The sequence below is a fragment of the Oryctolagus cuniculus genome, chromosome 19 (assembly GCF_964237555.1).
Source record: "Oryctolagus cuniculus chromosome 19, mOryCun1.1, whole genome shotgun sequence".
Classification (NCBI taxonomy): domain Eukaryota; kingdom Metazoa; phylum Chordata; class Mammalia; order Lagomorpha; family Leporidae; genus Oryctolagus; species Oryctolagus cuniculus.
In genome coordinates, this window is record NC_091450.1 from 31,215,338 (window position 1) to 31,233,503 (window position 18,166).

The following is an 18,166-nucleotide window of genomic DNA, read 5'->3' on the forward strand; positions in this document are numbered from 1 at the left end:
TGGGGTCCAGGAGGCTGGCCTGACCCTGGAGGCAGAGCTGGAGGCCACCAGCCCTCCTGTCTGTCAAGAGGGAGTCGCTTACGAAGCTCAGGCCTGTGCTGAGGCTGAGAGCCTCGTGACCCCCGGCCTGATGTCTGGAGGCAGCTCTGTTGGGAGGTGCTGCCGTTCCCGGGGTACAGGTGAGGCTCATGGTGAAGCCACTGGGCCAGGGCTGTGGTCCAGGTAGTGGCAGAGCCGGGATTAATCCCCCGGGAGTAAATCTTCGTGTAGTACTTATCTCTTGGTTTGGAACGAACTACTTCAAAACGCAGGGGCCTAAAACATCTGTAAACACCGATCATCTCACACGTTTGCGAGGGTCAGGGAGTCGGGAGCTGTTTAGCAAGGTGATGTGTGCTCAGGGTCTCGGGAGTTGCTGTCACCTGAAGGCTGGCCTGGGGGGCTGCTTCCAAGGTGTTTCGCCCACAGGCTGGGGGCAGGCCAGGAGCCCCCTCCCAGAGTGGCGGCCGGCCGGCTGCCTGCAGTGAACAGAGCCCCAGCGAGAGTGAGTGTCTTGCAGCCGAGCCTTGGAGGTCTCGGATCGTGGCCTCCGCTGCGTTCCCTCCGTCAGAGGAGAGCCACGGAGTCCCGAGTGAGGCAGCTCCTGCTGTCAGGGAGTGTTCGATTCCCGTGGCTGCTGTTACAAAGAACCATGCACTGGCGGCTTCTGGTGACCGCGCTGTTGTCTGAGTCCCAGGCGTGGGCAGGGGTGGTCCCTCCTGAGGCCCCTGCTGGCCCCTGTGGATGGTGGATGGTGGAGGGCTCTGTTCTCCCGAGTCCTCACTGTCAGCTTGTCCGTGTGCAGATCCAGTCGTAAGGGTTAGGGCCTAGCACGATGACCTCGGCTTAGCTCGGCCATCAGCAAAGGTCAGTTCAGAGCTCAGTTAAGGTCACATTAGGGAGTTAGGACAGTGACATCTTTTGGGGGGACACAATTCAGCTCATGACAGAGGCTTCAGGAATGTGTGGACATATTTGGAGATCCCTGCAGCAGGGCAGGAGAATGGCAGGAATGACCCAGTGGGGAGGGGGGGGGTGGAGAGGAAGTGAGCCTGGGTGGGGGGGTGAGAGCCAGGCAGCATGTCTGAGTGGGGGTGTGGCCTGACCACTGGGGTGCAGTGCAGCCCGTCTGGGAGGAGCCGCCATCCTCCCCTGCCCCTTCCAGATGAAAGGCACCCTTGTCACCGCTGCCTTTGCCCCTGGAGCCCCCCAGGCCAGGCCCACAGCAGCCTCCCTGCTGCCCACGTTGAAAGGTCCTGACTTGGCTGCTTCCCTGCAGAGCTGGCGGCCCACGGGGACCTGGTGCAGAGCGCAGTCTGGAGCAGGGACGGAGCCCTGGTGGGCACGGCGTGCAAGGTGAGCTGGTGACGGATAGCCCCTGGGAGCCGTGCTCAGGGCCAGCCTGGGCTCAGCTTTCAGGCTTGGTATTCACGCGGCTGAAGGGCTCTGGACTGCTGAGGGGCAGTGAGCTCCTCACCCCCAGCACTGCCCCTCACTTCTCTGCCCCTGCCCTACGTGGGTCCCTATCAGATGGAGACCTGAGGGCTGCCCCAAGGCCTCCCCTGTGGGTCCCTGGTGTGTGCAGCTGGACTCCAGCCCTACACTGGGCCGGCCTCCCTGCTGGTGTCCAGGCTCCCTGCTTCCCATGCGGTCGGGGGCAGCAGCATCTGTGCAAGGCGTGAGCCAGGCCCTGCGCATCAGGGAGGGATACGCATTGCGGGTTGAGCTGCCGCCTGCAACACCGGCATCCCATATTGGAGGGCCAGTTTGAATCCTGGCTGCTCCACTTCTGGTCTGGCACCCTGCCAATGCACTTGCGAAGTAGCAGTTGATAGCCCAGTGCTTGGGCCCCTGCCACCCATGTGGGAGACCCGGATGGAGTTCTGGGCTCCTGGCTTTGGCCCAGGCATTATGGCCATTTAAGGAGTGAACCAGCAGGTGGAAGATCTCTCTATTGCTCCCTCCCTCTCTGTTACTCTGTCTTTCAAACAAATAAGTGGATCTTAAAAAAACCATGGACAGTGGAGAGGACAGGGTCATACCCTGTGCCCTGTCGCTGAGACTGGGACGTGGAGTTCGGAGCTGCTCAGGGCTCGGACGCGGAGAGCTCCGAGAGGAGCGTTCCTGGAGCTGGCGGGTGCTGGTGGTGCGGGCACTGGTGGTGTGGGCGCTGGTGGTGCGGGTGCTGGTGGTGTGGGCACTGGTGGTATGGGTGCTGGTGGTGCGGGCACTGGTCCACAAGGAGATAGCACAGCGCACTGGGTGCAGAGAGCGGGGCACATCCAAGCTGCACCCACAGAGGCAGGAGCGAAGCCGTGTGCCTGAGGCGCGTGCGTGTTGACGTATGGACAGCAGGAGAGCAGTGACGTGTTTAAAGCCACGGAGGGGCAGGTGGCGCCATGAGGTGAGCAGATTTGCATTTGGGAGCTTCCATGGGAGCTGCTGTGGACAGAGCGGCACTGCGGGCAAGCGGAAGTGAGACGGCCCTCGGGGGAGAGAGGACGTCCTCGGCTTGGGTGGGGGCTGTGGGGGGGAGTGGAGGAGAGGCGTGGCCCTGGGAGACCCTGGGCAGGAGAGAGCCTGGTGGTTGGTAGTGCGGTGGGGTCACGAGGCTGACCTGGCTCGCGGAGGGGAGAGGCCCGCACAGGAGGACGCACTCTCGTTCCTGGGGCCGCCTGTGTGAGTGCTCTGGGCAGGACTGGACACAGGAGTAGTGATAGCATGTTGAGCTGGAGCTAGCTGGAGGCATCCTGGCAGGGGAGTTGCCGACTGGGCGAGTGAGTGGGAGGGCTCAGCCCAGCCCCTTTGCCCCCACTTGGGACAGAAGTGTTTCTCCTGACACCCGGGGCCTAAGGCTGCAAGGGTTAGAAGCGCTCATTTCCCAGGTGGATCATGGGAGGGATGGTAAGAGGAGCGACTCCTCGTCTGCCCCGGTCCCAGACCCGGGTGTTCTCATGGCGCGTGGGGTGGGAGCTCGTCGTGAGCGTCCGGCAGGATTGCCTACAGCAGGCGGGGGACCGAGCCCCACTTTGTCAGTGGTCACCGGCCTAGGCTCTGCATTTGTGCGCTGGGGCTGCTTGAGCCCAGAGCTGCCTGGTGCATGTGGGACGCTGTTTCCCCTTGGACTGAGGGGGAAGCTCCCTGCCCTCGGTGCCCACTGCTGCCTGTCCTGCTGGTGTTGTCTGGAACAGAGGTGCCTCCTGGGACCAGCCAGGCCCTCTCCTGCTCCCCTCCCAGCTGCTCCCCACCTCAACCGGAGAGAGCTGGCCGCTAGGGGGCGTGCGGGCCTCGCAGATGGCAGGATTCAGCCCCTGCGCTCTGGGCGCTCCACTCCCTGCCCAGCCAGAACAGCCTTGGTGCCCCCTGTGAGCCCTGATTTGGACCCAGCATTAAACTTCTGTCTTCATAGGTGCTCACTGTGTGCCAAGGACTGTGCTGTGCCCTCAGTCTCAGTACTGGGCCTTTAAGAGGTGCCACCGTCGTCCCATCTGGAGCCGGACGCCTGTCTGTTCTGGGCAGCTGTGTGCAGCGGGAACAGCCCGACTGCCTGGTGGTGTTCTCCTGTCCCTCATCTCTCCAGGCTCTTGTCTCTCCTGCCCTGTCCCCTTCTCTGTCTCTGCCCTTCACTGTCCTGTTTGTCTCTGTCCTTTGTCCCTAGCTGTCACCTCTGTCCTCATCTCTCTGGTCTCCATCTGTCTCCAGAGGGCTGCTGCACGCACGGCTGTGGACAGAACAGAGCTTCCGTGCCAGTCCACAGGCTGTGCCTGGTGCCCACCTGGCACATGGCAGGTGCTCCATCAGCTGCTGCCAGGAGGGCTTTGGCAAGGGTGGCACGGAGCTCTGGGACCCTCTGAGCCGTGCCAGGGAAGCCTGGCTTTCAGGGCCCGTTCTGGGCTGTCTGCTGCCTGCACCCACCCCATTCCCACCATCTGCTTCCTCACCCGGCGTCACACACCAGCAAGCTCCTGGCTGCACGTCTTCCTGCTGCTGGCCTGCCTCCCCTCGTGCCTCTCCCCTCCCTGTGTAAGCTCTGCTTACCTTTTTGAGGTTCTACGTGGATCCGAGCTCCTCCCCAGAGGCCTTCGCTGGGCCCTGGTCACTCATTGCTTAGTCCCCAGCACCCGGGCAGGAGCTGCACATAAAGCAGGCATTCGTTTGGGGTTGCCCTTTCATCTTGTTTGGCTTTTACTTAATGGACTATTTTCCAGGCTAGTTGTTGAGGAAGACTGAGCAGACAGCACAGACTCCCCCGCCTCTCCAGCTCCTTACTAGCCCCTCGCCTTGGTGGGGCACTGTCGCCGTGGGTGAGCCCATGCGTGGCTGTGGCCTGAGGGCTCGCTCTGTTCTGGGCATCCTCTGGGCTGGAACGTGAGGCTCTCCTGAATCCACTGCTCCTCCCTCCCCCGCTGCCCTGGGGAGCCCTCCTCTGTCCGCAGTCTCTGGAGGCCTTTTCCAGAGGGCCACGCTTCCAGACCTCGCACCTAGCAGTGTCCACTCGGGGCCGTGCTTCCAGACCTCGCACCTGCCAGTGTCCACTCGGGGCCGCGCTCCCAGACCTCGCACCTGGCAGTGTCCACTCGGGGCCGCGCTCCCAGACCTCGCACCTGCCAGTGTCCACTCGGGGCCGCGCTTCCAGACCTCGCACCTGCCAGTGTCCACTCGGGGCCGCGCTCCCAGACCTCGCACCTGCCAGTGTCCACTCGGGGCCGCGCTTCCAGACCTCGCACCTGTCAGTGTCCACTCGGGGCCGCGCTTCCAGACCTCGCACCTGCCAGTGTCCACTCGGGGCCGCGCTCCCAGACCTCGCACCTGGCAGTGTCCACTCGGGGCCACGCTCCCAGACCTCACACCTGCCAGTGTCCACTCGGGGCCGCGCTTCCAGACCTCGCACCTGGCAGTGTCCACTCGGGGCCACGCTTCCAGACCTCGCACCTGGCAGTGTCCACTCGGGGCTCTTCCACGTCTTTGGACTCGTGTCTAGTTTTTGTTTTTTTTTTTTTAAAAATTACGGTTAAAAAGAAAAGTCATGAAATACATCGTCTTAGCCATCGTTCTGTGTGCGGTGTCACGCAAGAGAGTGCTGTAAGCATGACTGCCCGCCCCGCCCCCGCCCCGCCCCGGCCCCGCCCCCACCCCCGCCCAGTGACTGCCATGCCCCTTCCTGCATGAGAAGTGGAGCGCTTCGCCGCTTGTCCTTTGGTGACTGGCACGTTTCGCTCAGCACCTGAAGCCAGCTCCTCATGGGGGGTCTCTCCTCCTTTGAGGCCGCATAGTATTCCGTTGCATGGCGATTCCGGGTTTGGCTGAGCCGGTCCTCCACCAGCACCGTGGGCTTGTCTCCACCGCGGGCCGTCGTGAGCAGTGCTGTGTGCACATGCCTCACCACCCTGCTTTCAGGTCCTTTGGCTGTGCCTCCCGACGTGGGGTTGCTGGGTCTTATGGTGGGACCCACATTGAAATTCTTGAGACGCCGCCCTACTGTTTTCTCCAGCGGTGGCACCGTTTTACAGCCCTTACAGCAGTGTACAAGGCTTTGTTCGCGTGCCCACCAAAACTTGGGTTTTTTCCTTTAAGTTTGAGGGACAGACAGACTGATGGAGACAGCTCTCGCCCGCTGCTTCGCTCCCCAAGTACCTTCAGTGGGCAGGGCTGGGCCAGGCGGAAGGAACTTAGACAGGAACTCGATCCAGGTCTCCCACGTGGGTGACAAGGACCCAGCCTCTGGAGCCGCCACTGCTGCCTCCGTGGTGTTCGAGAGTAGGAAGCTGGGGCAGGCGTGCAGCTGGGACCCCCCAAGGCAGGCACTCCACCACAGGATGCAGGCGTCTCAACGGCTAGGCCACGTGCCCGTCCCTGTCTCACATTTCTTGTGGTAACCATCCTAATAGGTGTCGGTAATATCTGCCTGTGGTTTGGATTTCTTTCCTCTGGTGGATAATGACTTTGAACATCTTTTCATGTATGAGCTTTCCTGGGAGAAATGTCTGTTCTAGTTCTTTGCCCAGTTTTTTAAAAAAGATTTATTTGCCAGATTCCCTTATTTGACACAAAGAGAGATGTTCCATCCACCGGTTCGTTTCTGCAGTGGCCGCAGCCACCAAGGTTGGGCCAGGCTGGAGCCAGGAGCCAGGAGCTCCCTCTGGGTCTCCCATGAGCTGACAGGGGCCCAAGCACTTGGGGCATCCTCTGCTGCTTTCCCAGGTGCATCAGCAGGGAGCTGGATTGGAAGTGGAGCAGCCGGGACCCTAACCAGTCTCCAGCATGGGCTGCGAGTGTCCTAAGCGGCTACATCACCCACTGCTCCACAGTGCTGGCCCCATTTTTAAAATCAGGGATATTTGCATTGTTCACTGCTGAGTTCCTTCTGTGCCCTGGATGACAGCCGCTCATCAGACACACGATTTACAAGGGTCATTGCCGTCCTGATTGGCTCTCACCCTGCTGGCTGTGTCCTCTGGTCAGCAGATGCTTTTAGGTTTGATTGAGTTCCATTTGTTTTTGCCTTTATTGCCTGTGCCTTTGGTATTGTATCCAAATCATTCTGAAATCCGATGTCATGAAGCTTCTCCCTTGTTTTTTTCAGTTCTGTGATTTGGGTCTTAGCCGTCTCCTGTCATCACTGCAGAACGTTCTGTTGTCTGAATGTGCCAGAGTTTGTCATCTCAGCACCTGTCAAGGTGCATCTTGGTTACCCTCAGTTTTCGAGTCATGAATAAGTGTCTGAACAGCTGGATGCAGCTGCTGGTTCAGGCTTGGCCCAGCCCTGGCTCTTGGGGCCATTTGGGGAGTGACCCAGTGGATGGAAGACCTCTCTCTGTCTCTGCTGCTGTCTCTCTCTGTAACTCTGCCTTTCAAACAAATAAATAAATCTCTTAAAAAATAAAAACAGAGAAATAGAGATAGACAGAGCGAGGACTTGAACCCAAGCACTGAGATAGGGAACGCAGGCATCCTAAACCATGTCTTAACTGCGACACCAAACACCTGCCTCTTTTGCCCATTTTTCCATTGGGTGGTTTTCTTACTTTGTGTCAGGTGTATGTCTTGCAAAAGTTTTCTCCTACCCTGTGGCTTTGTCTTGCCATTGTCTCAGCGGATGTCTTTAACAAAGCACAGATTTTCAATTTTAATGATGTCCAGCTAACCCCATCATTTGCTTCTTTGTTTATATGATGTCCAGCTAACCCCTTCATTTGCTTCTTTGTTTATATGTATTTCAAAGGCCGAGTGACAGAGCTAGAGAGAGAGAGATCTTCCATCTGCTGGTTCCCTTCCGAAATGTCCACCACAGCTGGTGGTGGTGAATAGGCTGAAGCCAGGAGCCCAGAACTCAATCTGGGTCTCCCAGATGGGAGACCAGGACCCAAGGGCTTGGGCCATCGTCCACGGCTTTCCCAGGCGCATTAGCGGGAGGCTGGATCAGAAGCAGAGCAGCCGGGTTTCTGACCGGCACTGTTGCGGGATGTGGGAGTTCTACACGGTGGCTGCACTTGCTGTGCCCCAGTGCCCAGCCCAGATTTTTCTCTCGTGGGTCGTGCTCTCAGAGTTGTAGCTAAAAAACCATTACCAAAGTACACGCACCTAGATCTCCTACGTTACATTCCAGAGGTTTTATAGTTGTGATTTACTTTTGTTAATGTTTTTATAGGCCGGCGCCGCGGCTCACTAGGCTAATCCTCCGCCTAGCGGCGCCGGCACACCAGGTTCTAGTCCCGGTAGGGGCGCCGGATTCTGTCCCGGTTGCCCCTCTTCCAGGCCAGCCCTCTGCTGTGGCCAGGGAGTGCAGTGGAGGATGGCCCAGGTGCTTGGGCCCTGCACCCTATGGGAGACCAGGAAAAGCACCTGGCTCCTGGCTCCTGCCATCGGATCAGCGCGGTGCGCCGGCCGCAGCGCGCCAACCGCGGCGGCCATTGGAGGGTGAACCAACGGCAAAGGAAGACCTTTCTCTCTGTCTCTCTCTCTCACTGTCCACTCTGCCTGTCAAAAAAAAAAAAAAATGTTTTTATAATTTGTTTATATGAGAGGTAGAGTTAGAGAGAGAGAGGGAGAGACAGAGAGAAAAGTTGTCTGTCCACTAGTTCACTCCACAAATGACTGCAGCAGCCGGAGCTGGGCTGATCCGAAGCCAGGAGGCTCGAGCCTCAGGTCTCCCATGCAGGTGCAGAGGCCCAAGGACCTGGGCCATCTTCTACTGCTTTCCCAGGCCATAGCAGAGAGCTGGATCGGAAGAGGAGCAGAGAAGCAGTGGCTACAATGGCTGGGGCCCTTCTAGGCTGAAGCAGGGGCCTGGGACTCCACCCATGTAGTTTGCAGGGACTCAAGTGTTTGGGCCAGCGTCTGCCGCTTTTGCAGGCTCCTCAGCAGGGAGCTGGCCAGGAAGCGGAGCAGCTGGGATTTGAGCTGGAGCTCTGACGTGGGATGTGGGTGTTGCAGGTGGCAACTTAACCCGCTGCACCGCAGCACTTTCCCTGCAACTTTGTTTATACTTCATATTACATGGTGGGGGCCGCACCGTGGCTCACTTGGCTAATCCTCTGCCTGCGGCGCCGGCATCCCACATGGACACCAGGTTCTAGTCCCGGCTGCTCCTCTTCCAGTCCAGCTCTCTGCTGTGGCCCAGGAGGGAAGTGGAGGATGGCCCAGGTGATTGGGCCCCTGCACCCGCATGGGAGACCAGGAGGAAGCACCTGGCTCCCGGCTTCGGATCAGCACAGCGCCGGCCGTAGCAGCCATTTGGGGAGTGAACCAACGGAAGGAAGACCTTTCTCTCTCTCTCTCACTGTCTAACTCTACCTGTCAAATAAGTTAAAAAAAAAAAAAAATTACATGGCCAAGTCTATCAATAAATCACCCCTGCATAGAGTGGGCTCTGCTCTGGGCCAGTTCTTTGAGTGTGTGCATTTGCACACACACAGCTGCACACTTACACACACTCGGATTGTTCTGCAGAATGTCGTCCTACAGGGGTGCAGCGTCTTACTTCAGCACAGTTTTGTGACCCTTCTTTGTGTGTTTCCATCTCACTCTTGGGTCACCTGAATCAGTAAGTGCCCTGTGGACGGTCAGGACCCATAAGCTCACCTTCCTGCTTAGATGAGAAGTTTAAGTGCAAAAGTGATGCCGCCTTGTGAACCCCTGGAGGCGGGACCCAGCACAGGGCTGGACATGCATGAAGCAGCTGGCGGCCTGGAGTTGGCTGTGGGCCTGTGTCTTTCCGTCTGCAAAGGAGCGATGGTGATAGCACCATTCGTGAGGGACTGGAAGGACCAAGGGAGAGCTTGCGTTTAGCATGCCTGGCATGTGGTGGGGCTTGGGACAGTGAACTCAGTGAACACAGACCAGTTTACTCTTTTTTTTTTTTTAGACTTTATTTATTTATTTGAAAGGTAGAGTTGTTTTTTTTTTTTTTTTTTAAAGTTTTATTTATTTACTTGAGAGGCAGAGTTACAGAGAGGGGGAGAGACAGGGATCTTCCATCCACTGGTTCATTCCAGTGGCACTCCAGATGGCCGCAACAGCTGGAGCTGTTCCCATCTGAAGCCAGGAACCAGGAGCTTCTTCTGTGTCTCCCATGTGGGTGCAGGGACCCAAGCACTTGGGCCATCTTCCAGTGCTTTCCCAGGCCACAGCAGAGAGCTGGATTGGAAGAGCAGCAGCTGGGACATGAACTGGTGCCCACATTGGATGTGGTGCTGCAGGCAGAGACTTAGCCCAGCCCCGAGGTTACTCTTGTGGGTGGCTGGGCAGGAGGGACAGCCTGCTCCCTGTGTGAGGAAGAGGACTTGGGCTTGGGGGTGGCAGGGTGTCCCCTGTGTGCGGAGCCAGCCCTGCGTTCTGGACTGCAGGTGGGGGACAGACGACCCTGGCCCTCTGGCCTTGACTGTGTGCTCCGTTCCTTCCTCTGTTTCCAGGACAAGCAGCTGCGGATCTTTGACCCCAGAGCCAAGCACCAGGCCTCTCAGGTGAGTTGCGCGGCAGGCAGGTGTTGCAGCAGGGGTGAGTTGAAGCCTGGCTCACGCCAAGGACCCAGGGGTTCCAGCAAGCCCCGGCTCCGGCTCCTGGCGCTGGAGGCCCCCAGCAGGCTGACTGCCTGCTGGAGCTCTTTAAGAACTGGGTCTTGGGTCCTGGGGGTCCTGGCTGAGATCCAGGGTGGGGTGTAGCCAGGCTGCCTGCGGGCTGTGGGGGGCTGCCGTGGTTCCAGAAGGTGATTGGCAGTTCTGGCTTCCTTCCCTCCTTTGCAACCCTCACCCACCATGTTCCCTTGCTGGCCCAACTGGCAGAGGCCAGCCACAGAGGACCAAAGAGATGTAGCCCCCACTCAGTACTCTGGTGCCTCACGGCACACGGGCCCCGGGTGGGGCCTGCGAGACCCATGGGGCCCAGGAACCGAGCGTGTTTTGGTCCCACCTTGGCACAGTGCACATGGTTGTTTGAGTTCTGGGCAGGGAGGCTGTGACCTGCGTTTCCGTGGTTTGGGGCAGCAGGCTGGGGAGCCTCATTCCGTCAGACCTCGTGGGCAGCAGTGGAGTGGCCGGGCACGTGGGCCTGCCCCATGGATGCAGGGCACTGCTGGGATGGTCTGGCGCTTCCTTCAACAGCTGGCCTTGCAGCAGGGGCCTGAGTGACGCCAGGCTGTGGAAGCTGTCGCAGAGTTTAAGTAGGGGTGAGATGCCACGCGCCGCTGTCCTGAAGGTGTTTCCTCAGTGCTGAGCAGTCTCGGCCCTGAGGGAGGTGAAGTGTGGGGCCCCGCTGCCAGCTCTAAGCAGAGCCCCCCTCCCCATTTCTGGAGCTCATTCCCCACCCGAGGTCAAGGGTAAACCAGCAGCGTAAACCAAGGGGCAGCAGCTGGAGGCCCCAGGCACAGCCTGAGAGACCGGTTCATGCAACAGATTGTGACTTTGTGGTCAGTGGTACGGTCAGTTTCACTGGTCCAGACTGGAAAGAGGCCCTGTGTGACAGGTGGAGCAGCCGCGCACAGTGATTTGGGCCTTGCCCCCCAGTAAAGCCAGCTGCCCCCCGTCCCATGGGGTTTGGGCGGGTGGACAGTGGCTGTTGCGTTGCACGGAGGTGTGGGTGTGGCCCCAGCCTCGCTCTCCCTCGGCAGCTTGCCTGGAATGACCTGCAGGCCTTTGTGAAGAAGAGGATGCCAGCATCAACCTGCAGTGGGACTGACCCTCCCCAGGGTCCCGGGGGGCTCTGTGAGGGCACCCGTGTTCCTGCCCGGAGCTGGGCAGTACAGGGGCGAACCCTCTTCCTGAGTGTTTTCCTCCTCCCTCTCTTCTTCCTCCTCCTCCTCCCTCCCGCTCCCCCGCTCCAGCAGGGGTGGGGGCAGTGACTGATGTTGGGGCGGAGCTGGAGTGGCTGCGAGCCAAGGGGCTCCGAGTTCCTTGAAGAGAGTGGGGAGAGGTCTGCTTCTGGAGGGAGCCCCTGCAGGGGCTTCGCCCAGGAGACCTGGGAAGCGCGTGGGTGGCTCCCCCCCAGCTGCTGGGACGGTGCCTGGTGCGGTGCGGGGGCAGCGGACCTGGAATGCTGCCCTCCGCGTGGCCCTGCCCCCCACTTCCGCCCAGGGCATCTGGCCCACACCTGGCTTCTATTAGGAAAACCGCTGCTGGCGGCCAGGGCTGGTGTGAGCTGAGGGGCCGGCTGGGGGAGAGGCCTTGTGGGAGCCCTTCTCGTGAGATGATCCCCTTCCTGCCTGGGGCACGTGGCCAGGGGCGTGTGCTGCCCTCCAGCCAGCCTCCGCTCTTGGCCCCGGGCATCTCACCTCACCTGAGCCCAGGCCTACCCCAGGGCTGGACCTGGGGTCCTCCCTCCACTGTCTTTTTAGGGCCCTGCCCCTGGCAACCTGGGCATGGAGCGGGGTACTTGGATGGCTCCCTCCTGTTCATGCCCCAGCCTTGTTTAGGATTGGGTTTGTGTCCCAGGCATTTGGCTGTGTGACTTCCTTCCACCCTGCCCACCGTCCTAGGAAGTCAGCCCTTTGTCTGTTGTCCAGGCCACGTCAGTCCAGCTCAGGAGGTCCTGTCCCTGCTGTGGGGTCCCACAGCAGAGTGGCAGGGGTTTCGCCTGACTCCAGAACCCCCAGGCCCCTCCACTACCCCTTCGTTGTGCCAGGGCCCGGTGTGGGTCAGTTGAGGTCTTGGACCCATGGCTGTCCAGGGAAGCAGAGCCCTGAAACCAGGGTGGTACCTGGGGAGTGGCGAGCCCTTGGGGCCCTCAACAACACAGGAGGTGGCCTGTGATGAGCCCTCTGACCCATCCCTGTGCCTCCTGACTGCCCCATGTGTCAGGGCCTGGGAGGGACCCAGAGCCCAGCCAGCACTGATTGAGGCCGGCTGAGGAGGGGAGTAGGCAGGTAATAGGGGCAGGTCCCCTCACCCCATGAAGGGCCGCTCACCCTGCCCTAGGCCTGCCCTGTACAGGAAGCGTTGCCATGGTGATGGAGAGGGGATTTGGCTGCACTGCAGCTGGAATGCCGGGTATGCGTCTCCCCCTGCGCCCCTTGGCCACAGCCCTCCTGTCTCTTCCTCGGGGCCAGGTGTGGGGGGAACTTTTGACTCTCTTGGGGTTTCCCCATGAGCAGAGTGCCCGGCTGTCTGTGGGTAAAGGTTATCTCCCAGCAGGACCTGCAGCCTACCCAGCCTCTGTGGTGGAGACCCAGGCCTGGCCTGTGATGGGTCCAGAGGCAGCTCCCCACTCAGCTGCCTCCCTGGAGAAGAACAGGAGGATCTCACCAGGGTCAGCCGAGCGTGTTCCTTATTTATTTATGTGAAAGGCAGAGTTGCAGAGAGAGAGAGAGAGAGAGAGAGAGAGAGAGATCTTCCATCCACTGGTTCACTCCTCAAATGGCCACACGGCCAGAGCCAGGCTGATCTGAAGCCAGGAGCTTCTTCAGGGTCTCCCACATGGGTGCAGGGACCCAAGGACTTGAGCCATCTTCTGCTGCTTTCCCAGGCCATAGCAGAGAGCTGGATCAGAAGTGGAGCAGCCAGGGCTCGAACTGGCACCCACATGGGAAGCCGGTACGGCAGGTGCTGGCTTTACCCGCTGTATAGCACCAGCCTCGAGAGTGTTCCTTTTTGAAACTGGCCATCGTTCCTGTATGGTCTGAGCATAGAGGAGGGGGTAGGAGGCGCTCAGGGCCCTGTGGGGGTGCTGAGCTGGGTGTGCCATGGCAGGGAGTAGCTGGGTGCAGCCTGGCCTCTGGTTCAGGACGGCTGGGCTGGGTGCTGTGGGAGAGCACGCCCTGGGGTGTTTGCTGGAAGCTGGAGGCTGTCTGGGGGCAGCTGTGGTCCCATCTCTGTTGCCTGCTGGACTCCTCCCCTCTGAGCCTTAGGTCCTTCTCAGGCCGAGGTGATCCTGGTCCTCTCGCAGGTGGGCTGGGTGACTTTGGGGATGTGGCCTTCTCTGGGCCTCTGCTTCCTCCACGTGTGACAAGGGAGGCAGGGAGGCAGGCCCAGGTGAGCCCCACCTCCCCCTGCGCGGCCCACGCCCGGCTGCTGCTCGTGCCTTGGCTCAGAGGTTGCTCTCGCTGATAGCTGGTCAGTGGTGTGGGCAGCGCGTCGGCACCTCAGCCTGCGAAGGAGCTCCACTGTGGAGGCCCACGGACGCTGAGCGACGCGGGCAGTGGCGGCAGGGCTGGGGTCTGCGCCGTCTGCGTGCACACCTTGCTGCCTGCCCTCAGTGTGGCTGCTTCGTGGCCCCGGGACTGACAGGTGACGGCAGTGACTTCTCTGGGGTCCACGTCTGCCTCCCGACATGCATCACCCTGGGATGGGGACCTTCTCTGTTCCTCCTGCGTCCCTGCCCCCTAGCGTGGTGCGTGGCTCCGACGCTCGTCCTGCGAAGGACGACTGGATGGATAGCCCTGCTCGCCCAGCTGCTGGACCCCCACTCTGAGAGCTCCTCGCAGACCTGCTGGCTTGTGGGCGGCCTTGCATGTTTGTTGAGTGAATAAGTGAATGAGTGAGTGAACTGATGGTGTGTGACCAAGTTGAAAATCATCGGTTTGCTGCTTACGCAAGGGGTATTTGCATACCCACGGGAGAGCCAGAGCCCAGTGACGCTTGTGACCCACTTTGGAGTGTTGGGGGCAGGGCTGGTCAGCGGTGTGACCCTTGCCCTGACCCCACGGCCCCTCTTACGTGGAAAGGGGTATGGGGCTTAGGTTCTCAGGCTCTGGCCCCCATTTCCTGTGCCGGCCGGGAGCAGTGAGAAAAGCCCCTTGAAGGACACGACGTGGAGCCTTTCCAAGGGTCTCCCACGCTGGGGTCGGCCTCCACGGACTGGGGAGGGGCCCCCGGGCCAGCTCCTCGCCGGCTGCCTCCCTCCCTCATTCATTCCCAAGGAGATCGTGGGAAGCTTGGAGGAGGCTGGCCACGTTTGGGGTGAGCTATTTTTGGTAAAAGGGTCCTTGTCTCAGGCTCCAGGGGCCAGGGTGACTGGGAGGGAGCTGTTTGCATTTCCTCCGGCCCTCTCGGCTCCCCCCTGCCAGGGCCCAGGGGGACAGGGCTGCCGCCTGCCATGTGAGCCTCACTGTTCTCCCCGCCGGCTGCAGCCTTGCTGCTGGCAGCTCCGTGTGGTGGGAGGCCGGGCACTGCCCTGTCCCCTCCAGGACGCTCCCCAGAGCTTGGCCCCAGGCTCCCCCTCTGGCGCCCTGGCAGCATCAGGAGGCCCAGTAATCCCCGTAATCCGTGATTTGCACGGCGCTTTGCCGCAGGCCCTCTCTCTCCACACGGCCTCTCATCCGATCCTCACTTCAGCCCCAGGAAGTAGGTGGCATGGTCAGCACACGCCCCGTTCACATGCAGGAAAATGGAGGTTTCAGCAGGCGTGGGGTGCCCACAGTCACGCAGCTCTGGGCGTGAAGGCCACGGCCAGGGCCCAAGGGTGGGGACCCTCACAGAATGCCTCCTCCAGGCACCTGCAGAGGTGTGGGACAGCTGCCACTGTTAACCCACAGCTGAACGAGGCAGGGCCAGCTCCCTCGTACTAGGGAGACTGGAGCCCAGGCTGTGGGCTGGGCCAGCCTCTTGCAGAGCTGGGGCTTAGGTAGGATTTGCCCAGGGTATATACAAAACCAGCTGTCCAGGTTTTGAGTGGACGACCAGCCCGGCCCCTCCTGCCTCTGTAGGCAGCAGGATTCCCCCAACTCAGACCCGTAGTAGGGGCCTGGTGGATCAGGGCCATCTCTCGTCTCCTGCAGAGCACACAGGCCCACGAGAACAGCAGGGATGGCCAACTGGCGTGGACAGCCGCCCAGGAGCACCTCGTGTCTACTGGATTCAACCAGGTAGGGGTTGCTGCTGGGTGAGCGGGCACAGCCAGGTAGGGCCGTGCCCAGCCGTTCCAGCTTCCGCCCCAGGAGAGCAGGGGTAAGACTGCCGGGGGGCGGGGGCGCTGACACTAGTTCCAGGCCTGTCCATATACGGCCTGGCTGTGCAGCCGGGTCTCCAAGCCCCAGGGGAGCAGCGGCTCCTGAAAACTGGCAGATTCCATTTGCAATAGCTAAGCCTGACCCCGGGAGCCCTGGTGGCCCCACGGGGACCAGAGTCCATGGAGGGAACCGCCCCTGTCCCTTGTCACCTAAGGCTTCTTAAAGTGGCAGTGCCTGAAAACCCAAACTCTTTTCCTGGTGCAGCCCTCCCCCAGCCCTGTGCTGGGCCGTGCCTTCAGGCCGTGGGTTCCAGGGAGCCTCCTGGGTGGGGTGGGGGGTTGAGGGACAGGCCCCTCTGAGCCTGTTTGTGGCCTTCCCTGCAGATGCGTGAGCGGGAAGTGAAGCTCTGGGACACTCGACTCTTCTCCAGCGCCCTGGCCTCCCTCACCCTGGACACCTCACCCAGGTAGGAACTGTGGGTGCTGGGTGGGCTGGAGGCAAAGGCGCCGCTGGCACAGCCTCTGCTCCAGCCTGTCCACAAGTTGTGTGGTGCCCGAGCTGGACGGCAGGGTCTGTCCTAAAGAGACCAGCCCTGCCCTGGAGAGCTCCCGACTTCACCAGCAGGGGGTGCTAAGGCATCCCCCGAGGAGTGGGGACAAGCACAACTGACTTGCCCTGTCCAGCCCAGGCCAGCAGCGTGGACCTCAGTCGTGGGGCAGGGTCATGGCCGGCAGCTCACACAGGATGTGTTTTGGCGTCTGGTGTGAGGCTGTTGCCCACAGCTGTTGCCTGAAGCACAGGCACAATGGGTTTGTGTGTGGCTGAGGGCCCAAAGAGACCCAAGGCTGGGATAGAAGGTGGCTGCTGGGTGGATGTGGGGTGACACTGGCGGACTGGCAGGTTTGGGGGTGTACATGCAGATGGAGGTGGGCTTGAACTCCAAGGAAGTTTGTGGAACCCACTCAGCACCCAGTGCACAGCTGTCCCTGGTCTGTCCCCAAGTAGGGCTGGCACCCACACAGCTTAGTCTGTGCAGAGATGGCCTTGGCCCTCTGTGGCTCAACAGCCGCCCACCAGGAGGCCCATGGTGAGCACGTTCAGGTGGCCGTTCCTCGTGGTTCTGCGGCCGCCCACGGTGCACCTGGAGCACTGAAGCTTGGGTGCAGACTCAGCCGGGGGGGCCTAGGGCAAGGGCAGGGGTCCGGGCCTTGTTCTGAAGCCACAACTCTGACTCGGGGAGGCCACTGGGGCTTCCTCAGGCCCCTCGGGGGCCTGGGCCTAGGCTGGCTTGTCCAGCCCCTTCCCTTTCACACCTGAGGGAACTGAGGTCCAGGAGCAGCAGGGAGGGTGTCTGAGGGTGGGGAGCACTGTGGGGTCCTCCTGGGACCATTTCACAGAGTCCCCACGGAGTGCCAGTGACAGCTCCTGCCAGAGAGGAGGGCCAGGGACCCTCCTTCCTTCCTTTCCCACCTGGGGCGCAGCGGGCAGCTGGTGAGGCCGAGTGAGGTTTCACGACAGCCCAGGTCAGGGCTGTTCTCCGCGTCCTGGGGATTCAGGAGGCCCAGATGGGATCCGCCCCTGCTCAGAGGAATCAGAGCTTTGACCTCCATGTTCCACGTCCCCCACTGCAGCCCTGGCGCTGCTCTGGCATCTCCTTCCCCAAGCCAGATGCCTCCGGCACTTCCAGGGCCCCCAGCAGAGGCGTTGGCGTGAAGGGACTAGCACCAGCAATCAAGTACCCTTCCGCCCACCACTTCCTGCCTTCCAGGCTCCGCCCGCCCCGTGCTGGCCACCACCCGACACTGATCACCCCCTGCTCGGCCCCAGTGTGGCTCCTGGAGGAGTAAACGATGCCCAGACCCCACGGTGCCACTGTCCAAAGCTGACCCTGTAATTATAGCAGTTAAGAATAGCCTGGAAGGACCAATGAGGACTAGCATTTCACAAATCACTCCCAGATGGGCGGCCAAGCCAGTGTCCTGCCCTCCTTCATCCAGCCCTGGCCCCTGCCCCGCCAGGCTGGCACCCTCGGCAAAGGAGCTGGGACTCTGTGGCTTGCACAATGCTGGTAGGGGCCAAGGGCGCGTGCCAGCCTCCAGATGCTCCGAGGACCCCACCCAGATAGCGTGCAGGTGTTGCCCGTGGGCACGGCCACGATGGGAACTGGCATCTGTTGGTTCTACCGTGCTCGCTGTCTTCTGCGTCGCAGATTCCTACCTTGGGTTGAATAGAGCGGTGTGTGCTCCTAGAGCTACTGGGGTTCTGGGGTTCTTCTGGGGTTCTTCCGTCATGGGTTCCACTTCAGTTCTCCTCGTCATCTGTGGGGTGACTACGAGGATGCACTCACAGCTGGGTGAGCAGGGCTCTGGGAGCCACGCTGGCCTGGGGCTGTGGGGCCTTCCTGTCTACAAGGTGGGCGTGGGCTGATAATGAGAGGGGCCGGCAGAGCCCCATCCAGCAGACACACAGACACACCTGTCTCAGACGGCCTGCTCCGGGCCAGGAACAGGAGGGGTGGGCGTGCATGGCCTGCAGCACACGGCCTGCCACTGGAAGGACCCGGCGGTCCAGGGCTGCCGCGTGCCCATGTCTGGGCCCTGGCTGGAGCCCGGGCGGGTCAAAGCAGTATCTTGAACCCTGACTCGCCCTCACCCTCAGTCCCGTCCTCCTGGACGGTCCAAGTGCTTTGCCTAGGATGGCCCTTCCCCCACCCCCACCCCGCCTCCTGCCGACACACCAGGCCAGGTTTGC

General features: G+C 61.0%; 1 protein-coding gene across 1 annotated transcript in view; it reads left to right on the top strand.

Annotated features, from left to right (window-relative positions):
* CORO7 (coronin 7) overlaps positions 1-18,166 on the top strand; it is a 50,789-nt gene that overhangs the window by 7,696 nt on the left and 24,927 nt on the right. The window contains exons 6-9 of the mRNA XM_008249600.4: positions 1,319-1,395; positions 9,951-10,001; positions 15,245-15,331; positions 15,799-15,881. Coding sequence (XP_008247822.4) covers positions 1,319-1,395; positions 9,951-10,001; positions 15,245-15,331; positions 15,799-15,881 — 298 coding nt within the window. The remainder of the gene's footprint in view (positions 1-1,318; positions 1,396-9,950; positions 10,002-15,244; positions 15,332-15,798; positions 15,882-18,166) is intronic.